The sequence below is a fragment of the Protopterus annectens genome, chromosome 10.part0 (assembly GCF_019279795.1).
Source record: "Protopterus annectens isolate FY-2018-M chromosome 10.part0, PAN1.0, whole genome shotgun sequence".
Taxonomy (NCBI): domain Eukaryota; kingdom Metazoa; phylum Chordata; order Ceratodontiformes; family Protopteridae; genus Protopterus; species Protopterus annectens.
In genome coordinates, this window is record NC_056744.1 from 1,700,362,959 (window position 1) to 1,700,372,613 (window position 9,655).

The 9,655-nt window shown below is 40.2% G+C and overlaps 1 protein-coding gene across 2 annotated transcripts in view; it reads left to right on the forward strand.

Moving 5' to 3' along the window:
* The window catches only part of LOC122813928 (zinc finger protein 92 homolog), a 317,066-nt gene that overhangs the window by 244,089 nt on the left and 63,322 nt on the right, over positions 1–9,655 (forward strand). For both annotated transcript variants that reach the window (XM_044086475.1, XM_044086474.1), the window contains one exon: positions 5,271–5,397. In XM_044086475.1, coding sequence (XP_043942410.1) covers positions 5,271–5,397 — 127 coding nt within the window. The remainder of the gene's footprint in view (positions 1–5,270; positions 5,398–9,655) is intronic.

Below are 9,655 nucleotides of genomic sequence, written 5' to 3' on the forward strand. Positions count from 1 at the left end.
CTAGCAGACAGCTTAAGCAGAACTACCACGGATGCTCACGAATGGATGCTGCATCCAGACATCTTCAAAATCATAACAAACAAATGGGGAATGCCAGAGATAGACCTGTTTGCCTCCCCACTCAACCACCAACTGAGGAAATTCTGCTCAAGAGTATACCACCCACAAGCCTGGAAGGTGGACTCCCTCTCTTTCAACTGGAATGCCCTAACAGTGTATGCTTTTCCACCACTCCCATTGATGTACAGAGTTCTACTGAAGATCAGAGAGGAACAGCCAAAGGTGATACTGATAGCTCCAGACTGGCCAAGGCAGCACTGGTATCCGCTACTGAGAAGCATGTCTCGGACCAACTCATGGCCTCTACCCCTATGGCCTCTACTTCTAACGCAGAACAATTTCAAGACCCTGCATCCAAACTTGAAAACACTGCAGCTGACTGCCTGGAAAATTGCCTAAAACAAAACCAAACTGTCTTATCTCAGAGGGTCAAGGACATTATCCTGGAGGCTCGCAGACCCTCCACAAGAAAGACATACTCAGCTAAATGGAAGAGATTCCTCATTTGGAGCGCATCAAAGGGTACAAATGTCACACTGGCAAACCTAGCACACATCCTAGAATACTTAGCAGAACTGTTCCACAATGGCCTGTCCTATTCCTCCATTAAGATTCATGCTTCAGCAATTTCAGCAGAATACAACATGGATCCTCCTATCTTCTCTCACCATCTCCTCGGACAATTTTTAAGAGGGATCAAAAATGTAAAACCTCCGAGGAAAACCCCTCTGCCTGCATGGGATCTCAATTTTGTGCTGGAAAAATTAACACTTCCCCCTTTTGAACCAGCAGCATCAGCAGACTTACAGTTCTTATCTTGGAAAACTGCTTTCCTTCTAGCAATCACTTCAGCAAGAAGAGTATCCGAGTTACAGGCACTAATGGCAGTGCAGCCTTTCCTTATTTTTCACCAGGATAGAGTGTCTCTGAGAACCAATCCTACTTTCATGCCAAAGGTGGTATCCAGGATATCCTTGAACCAAGCTATTCATTTGCCTACGTTCTTCCCTAACCCACAGAACAGGGGGGGGGAAACTACTGCACACCTTGGATGTACACAGACAACTGCGCTACTATCTGGACAGAACTAAAACCAGCAGAAAAACTGACCAACATTTTGTAGCATATGCAACTGGAGTGCAAGGAAAAGCAATTTCCAAACAGACAATTTCTAAATGGATAGGAAATTGCATTCGTTTCTGCTACTCTTTTCATGGAAAGACAACTCCTGAAAATATCAGGCCTCACTCCACAAGAGCCACAGCCACCACTACAGCTTTCCTACGAGGGGTGGCTACCAAGGACATTTTAGAAGCTGCTACTTGGAGCTCCGTGCATACATTTGCCAAGCATTACAATCTACCTTTATACTCCAGATCCCGAGCAGGTTTTGCAACTGCAGTTTTACAGGGGATCTGAACTACACCATCCTTATCTTAGTACCTCCTCCCCCAGTTTGGCTTTGGTATTCTACCCATATGTTATGACTGCAGATGCATCCTTGAAGGACATAGTACAGTTTTGTACCTACCATAAATGTAGATGTCCGATAGGTATGCATCTGCAGTCAGGATTACCCACCCTCCTTCCCCTCTGTGGTATTCCTAGGGTGCTTATATATATATATATTGTTTTCTACTGTTTGGAATTTTCAACTTTTATCCAAATTTAGCCTTCCTAGAGGGCACCTGGCATCTGGGGCAAGAAACACTGAGGAAAATGGCGTCGGCTGATGCCTTTATACCCCAGAAGCTCTGACGTCGGGGAAAGTGCGACATCAGCCGAGGCCAGACCCAGACTGTGGAATCCGGCCGACCGAAGTGCTGCCTGAGGCAGGACAACCCATATGTTATGACTGCAGATGCATACCTATCGGACATCTACATTTATGGTAGGTACAAAACTGTACTTTATGCTTTAGCATGCATTTTTCTGAAGGATATGAAGTCTGTAGTTTGTAATTATTTAGTGATGTCAGTCCTTTACATTGTGCCACAAAACCACAAATTTTATTAGGAACAGAACAAAAATATATGTATGTAGCCCATCAAACCAACTAATTCTTGACATGATGGTTTGTTTGGTTTGTACTTGAGGAGTTAGCTTCATGTTAGTAAACATGAATAAATGAAATGTGTTCCTGTTTGTAACTGGAAAGAAAAGGTTGTCACATTTATTCATAAAAATCTACTGGCATGCGTTCTACTACTTCCGGTTTTGTTGTTTACATTTGCAGAGCATTTATGCAGGTGCTGTATGGTCATTTCAAAATGTGCATACTGATTGGACAAACTAATCGGCAAGCTCATTGTAAATTGAACATTCCCCTCTGAGGTAGTCAGTAAGTCCACTTTCTCAATGGCACTACTGATCAGTAAAAAAGAATGACATCCATCCATATCCCCTTTTTCCCATTTTTGCACATGGGGTCAGCGTGTCACTTCACCAATGACAATCATCTAGAGGCAAGGTTTACACTGCAGTGTGGCTAGCTGTGCCACTGTAGTTCATCCACACCACCCACTCACACACTCATCTATGGCCGATTTTAGAATGCCCACTCCACCTACTGCATGTCTTTGGGATATGGAAGGAAACCAGAGCACCTGGAGGAAACCCACGCAAACACAGGGAGGACATGTAGACTCTACACACAGGGTATCCCAGCCAAGAATCAAACTGGAGAACCTCTCGCTGTGAGGAGACAACGCTATACACTGCACCACTGTTCCCTCAGTAGTAAACTGCTCCGTAGTGCATAACATTGCAATGCATTAAGAAAAAAAAAGCTAGTAGGTATCCAGAGAACAAGATGTAGGCCAATAAGAATTCCAACATGAAATGGAATACCTCTAGTTCTTCAAAAGAATCACACGTAATATATGATAAAAAAGCAGTTAAGCATCTTTATCTTTTGTAAATGAACACTGGACTTCCTTAAAACTGCTATTTAATGAGTTTTCACACATTTTAAACTCTTCTAGAGCCACGTGACAATTCACCCCACAATAATAAACTTCATAATGTCTGATGTAATTTTAAAAATAAAGCTTAATACAAGTAAACCAAATGCACCGTAAAAATTGATACCATATAAACACTGTAAATAGTTACATTTTATTCTTAAATAAGACAGTACAGAAATGTGTGAAAATTCATTAAGTGACAGTTATAAGAAAGTTCAAGGTTCACTTACAAAGGACTAAATGCTTGCCTGCTTTTTTATTGTGTGTTAAGTATTGCTCTTTAGAAGAATTGGAAGTCTTCGGTGTCTCATTTAAAAAAGCTCACAATTTCAAATGCCAGGAGCACCCCTACTAGTAAGCTGCATGGCATATCTTGCAAACTGATAAAAAAAAAAAACGATAAATAAACAAAGCCTCTTGCCTCACAAAACAGGCATCTTCCTTTATTTAGTGACTGTATTTCTCAATGACATGTCAGAAAACTACATGCAAATATTGTAAATGCACCATTAATAGTTTCCACAAGAGATATAACAAACTAAAAAAAGTCAGCAATTTACTGTGCATTTGCAGAGCATATGCAGTTCATATATTGGCTGTCCCAGAACACCAGATGCAGATGGAAGAGCACAAAAGCCTTTTTATACAATAATTTTATAAATAATAATAATAACTTTTTTTCTTAAATAATTTCACTATATAATGGCACCCGTTCGATTCTCTGCTGGAGTGCCTTCTGTGTGGAGTCTGCTTGTCCTCCCCGCGGTAGAGTGGCGTTCGAAAGACATGTGTGAATGGGCATGCCTTCAATGAAGGTTGGGCATCGGGCTGGCAACTCTGCACCATAAAAATCTACTGCCAGTTATTAGCGGACCGGAGTTCTGCTGTGGCGACCCCTAACCGGGAAAAGCCGAAAGACAAACAACAACAATAGACACGTGTGAGTAGCACAGGATTTATACATGCCTGGCTTTGTTTAATCACTCAGGCTTCACCCTCTTGATCAGATTGTGCCATCTATGGGTAAATCCTGCATTACTCACACCATGTAGTGGATTATTGTTAAATGAACCAATATCCAAACTGCAGAGTAGCGGTTCTCCCTTCGTTTGTTGCATCAGTTTTTTTGTTTTGTTTTGTTTTTTGTTTATATATCCTTTGTTGACCAGGTTATTCCTACAGGGCTAGTGGCCTGTTTTCAGTGGAGACTGAATGTGGTATTTATGCTACTAACCTCCTCTGCTCTTTTCATTAATTGCCTTAGGGTCTTTTACATCTACTTGAAGTCCACCAGCTCTAGCAGAACCGAACGTAAATTTAACTGATGTAACCCTTGATCCGGAGAGACTATTCCTCTTCGAATATATTTTACACCACAGTTTTGTCTGAGCCTTGCTTCATTGTAATTCTGTATGCTACTCGTCTTACCCTGCTGCATACTGTTGAGCCCTACACAAATGCAGGTAAGGTAACATTTGGCACTGACAAATGATTGGTTTTGGATTATCCCTCCCACAATGGTTATTCATATTCTAACCCAGCTGTTCTTGTACCCCTCTGTCCTTTGGCCCCCCCATCCATTTTTCCCTGTGCCACTGGCCATTAAATTAATTTGCTGTACTGTTCCGTAATGGTTTTAATTCCACCAGTCAGTTCCTCCACCACCACAGAGTGGATATCTTGTTCCTGCTACATCTTGACTGTTATCTTGGACAATTTCTTTTAGAGTTCTTTAGTAATCCTACATGGTTTGTCATCCTCCGATTACTCTGCAGCTGTCTGCCAGTATCTTCTTCATCTATGATGCAGCCCCATGCCTTCTCCATCTTATCCCTCCTCCTAAGTTTTCATTCCTACTCAGCTATGATCCCACTTTTTCTTTCCATCTTTCAAAGGTTCCCTCATTACTTCCTGTTTTCCTGTTCCCTAAATTAGGTCACCAAGTCTTTTTCTAAATGTAGATCTTTAACTGGAAGTCTTTGCCCCCCTGTCGCTGACCTTAATGTGTGTAGAGGCGAGAGAGAAAGACAGCAGCAAGAGACGTTACTTGCATAATTGTGAAAAGGAAATTTGTACTTGTTATTGACTGATTAATTTTACTGTTTTAACTGTATTTCTGGTAACAAATGCCAGAGCTACCCTGCTGAAAAAAAAAATGACACAATTTACATTGAGTGCATTACAAGAAAACAGCGTAGTTCACACTGACTGCAGTAAATTAACTGCACCATGCATCTTTTACAGGCTCCAGAATCATTTGAGGATGTTGCTGTTACTTTCTCAGCAGAGGAGATGAAGATGTTAACAAAACAAGATAAGGAGCTTCATAAGGAAGTGATGTTAGAGAACTATGACTCCTTAGTTTCAACAGGTAGGTCTTGTCCGATCTTAAGGGGTGTTTTTTATTCTGAGAGTTATAAGTACCTTAATGAAATGGTATGTTAAGATGTCTTGTGTGTTTATTTGCTACCTTAGTAAGTGAACCAGTCACTGAGGACCAGTTTTAATCCTGAATTAAGCCACAAGGAAAAAGGTGTGTATGTGTGTGTGTGTGTGTGTGTGTGTGTGTGTGTGTGTGTGTGTGTGTGTGTGTGTGTGTGTGTGTGTGTGTGTATATATATATATATATATATATATATATATATATATGTATATGTATATATATATAAAATGTGTGTGTGTATACACACGCGCGCACACACACACACACACACACACATCTTTTTCCTTGTGGCTTAATTCAGGATTAAAACTGGTCCTCAGTGACACACACACACACACACACACACGGAAAGTGAATGAGTTAATGCACAATGCATCCAATTATAGGTAAACAAAAAAAGAAAAGAGCATCCTGGTGCCTCAGTCTACAATCCTGTCATTTATATTGATCAAGTGGGCAGTTTGTAGGATGCAGTTCAACCAGAATGCTTGTTTTTTTTAAGAATTTTTTTGCTCATATAACCTATTTAAATGTATACACAAAAAGGAAGAAATTCAACGTCACATATTGTTATACAGTGTTGGGAGTACATTGAATCGTAAAGGTAATCTTACACTGTTGTACAATGTTAGGAATAACTTGAATCATAAAGGTAATCTTACACAGTTAACACATTAAGAGTCTTGGTATGTCAGTAACAACTATTAAGGCTATCCCAACCAGTAAAGGTCTTAGTATGATTTATAGATCTTACACTGATCACTTCTTTTTCTGTTGTACATAGTATTGCTGTTAAATTTAAACATTCTTTGAACATAGGACCCGAGTTCAATTTCCAATTTTTTTGTAATAACTTTACTAGCACCTGCCAAAAAACACAGAATATTTTTGTTGGTGAGAGGAAGCTGATTTACCTAGAGGAAACCTACAAGGATACAGGAGAAGCATACAAGCTGCAAGCATAATATAAACAACTCTGGACCCTGGAACTAAGTAGAGAAAATAGAAACCAGACAATTAAGAAACCTGCACGTTGTGTTTAGAAAAAGACATCTGTGCACTGCTTCATTTTTCAGATGGCCGTCAGTATACCGACATCTTCCCACAACTGAACCTATATAATTTGTAATGTCACACTTCGTTTTAGTGGGTTACAATGAGTAATTAGGCAACGGGCAAACTGTACATCAACAACTGATTGGAAAATGAGCATTCTCCAGCAGGGTGTTAATGTACAAGTAATGCCCAGTGAAAAATGAGTCCGCCACTTCACAGCAGCTTATCAAGCCGCCGTGGAGCTCAGACTGAAGAAACGGAACAGCTGCCATTTTACGCTCGCTAAGCAGCGGTTTTGCTGTTTAGCAAGTGTAAAACATTAAAAAAAAAAAGGTAAGTATGTGTCTGCGTGTGTGTGTTTGTCTGTGTGCGTGTGTATGCATGCATGTCAGTGAGAGTGAGCTGTTATTTTACACTTGCTAAGCAGCGCTTTTGCTGTTTAGCGAGTGTAAAATAAAAAGAAAATACAGTGTGTCTGAGATTTTATGTGAGTAAAAGAAAAAGTGATCGAGTTTATGTGTGATTTTCTGTCTGCAAGTGTGTGTGAATGGGTGCATGAAAGCAGAGAGACTGTGTGCATGTGTGTCTGCCTGTGGGAGAGAGAAAGAGATGGAGATGGATGTAGAGAGTGAGAGAGAAAGCGAGAGTGATGTGTGAGTGAATGCATGTAAGCAGAGGGGACTGTCTGTATAGGTTATGTGTGTGAAAGCAGAAGAGACTGTGCATGTGTGTATGGGACAGAGAATGGGGCTCTATGTTGTGTTTGCTTATTTTTTTAAAAAAACTATTATCATTTGTTTTATATATATATATATATATATATATATATATATATATATATATATAGATTTCATGTAAAATGCTTCCTCCAACATCACTGACATATACTACAGCAAGTTTGAAACAGAAGGCGGAGGAACTATTTTACATTAAAAATGTATATAAAAATAATGTAGTCCTTAAAAATAAGTAAACAAATAAAACAGAACAATTTTACATTGAGCCCATTGTCTAAGCGCAATAATGCCCTCCATTGTGAGTATTAATGTGTAATTAATGCCCTTCCAGGGGTGCAGAGGCCCTCCACCTGCGGCGTCGGGCCTCACAGCACTCCTGGGCAGGCATTAATTGCAGATTAACACACACCCTGTCATGCATTATTGCTTACTTAATACTTTTTTTTAATTAAATTCTGTTTTCTTTCACTGTTACACACTCTTATTCTTTATATCACGTTAATGTTGGCCTTTTGGGGCTTTTTATGTAAAACTGTAATCCCTTACCCATTCTGCAGTCTCCTTTGAGATACCAGATATCCTGTATATTTTTGTGGGTGTCCGTCATGTCTGTGCTCAGTTATGTTTAATTGGATATTTCAGATGTAATCTGATGTCACTGAACTGCAGTTTACACCAGAAATTTGTAAATTTGTATACCCATTTTCCACACCTGTATGACCTGAAAGCATAACTCGTCCATGGGCTGTAACAAGGTACTGTTAGCTCAGTAAGATATGATTTCCGTGAGATTCACATTACAAAGTTCTAGAACTAGGTGCAGACAGCAGTATTCTGGACTTCAGAGTTTTTCCTAGGCTGGATGTAGCACACAGGGCATATGTCATTCATAGGCATAATAAGAAAAGTTGTATTTTAGACATTCTGAATATCTGCTGTTTTTTTACACTAATACAACTAGTCATGCAGTTTGCAAATTATTATAAAAAGGCTCTTTATCAAGGACACAGATGCAGTTGCCTCATTAAAAAACAAAAATGTTTAAACACTTACTTTGAATATACAGCTTTTTAAAAAAATTGCAAACATCCTTTACTACTTTAAGTTAAAGTGAAACGGTAATCCTTGTTAGAAGGAAAGATCTTCTCTAAAATGTATTTAATGCACCTCTGGATGTGAATAATATGTTCAGAACTGAAATTCTGCTGCTACTGAGCAAATTAAACTTTTATTATTGTTGTACTTCGTAATTCTTTTAGTAAACTTGACTGACTGACTTGAAACTGTAGTTTTATTGTCCGTTTTGTGTCTATTCCTGCTTCTTTCCAGCCCCTGCTATCAAGCACGCTTTAACGTGCTTTAGCGCGGAGTTGCCACTAGAGCAGCATCGGGCAGCGACGGTTAAACAAGGTTAAACTCTTTCTGGCTCCAGAAAGTCTGTTCTTCAATTTTTCCCTTAGAACTGCTCTGTTAGGAACCTAAACAGTTTACACCTTCACTAAAAAGTGCAGCACTTGTTCCAAATAGCTTTTTCTTCTCAAAAAGCTAAGCACTTGTCTTATAATCATATCCCTTGTCTTATAAGCATTCTTTTTGCAGGTCAAGCACTCCTATATTATACAAATCTCTCACTAGCAAAACCCCCCAGGAGTGCCCACTTCCCTGCTAAGCCCACTACTTTTCTGTCTCATACCAACTCATAATTCTTTCTAGCATGTTGAAGGGTCAGATGCTGGCGTCCTCTCCTGCCCAGTTGGTGAATCTGGGAATTCTGAGACAATGTTACAATTGCCTCATGTACACGGACAACCCTCTCCTCCTCCCACGTAACATTAACACTTGTGAGAGATGCAGCTATTTAGCCAGACTGGAGGCTGAGCTCTCTCAACTCAGGACTGGCAAGACCAGGCAGGAGGAGAAGGCAACTACACACACCACAATACCAGTCTCACATAACTCAACCACACCACTGAATCAAACACATAAACACACTAAGACATACTCGGAGGCTCTGAGTAAAAATTTACCTAAACAGCAGAGGCCTCCAAAGCAGACACCCAAGCAACTGCAAACTCAATACACCACACAAACAACACATAAACAACAAAATCAGTGTGCAAAGCAGTCACTGCCCTTAAGGCCAAATACAACACCAAACATACTTGTCATAGGTGACTCCATAGTCAGACACACTGACGTCCCGCTCACCAGACTGAGTAAGGAGAAGGTCACAGTAAGCTGCCTGTCGGGCGCTAGAATCCGCCACATAACGCAAGCACTCAGGTCTCTCAACAGCAGGTACAAGTATGACTCAGTCATTGTCCACGCTGGTGTCAACGACCTGAGACGTACCTCCTTGGACTACATGAAAAGAGACATTGAGGAGCTCTCTG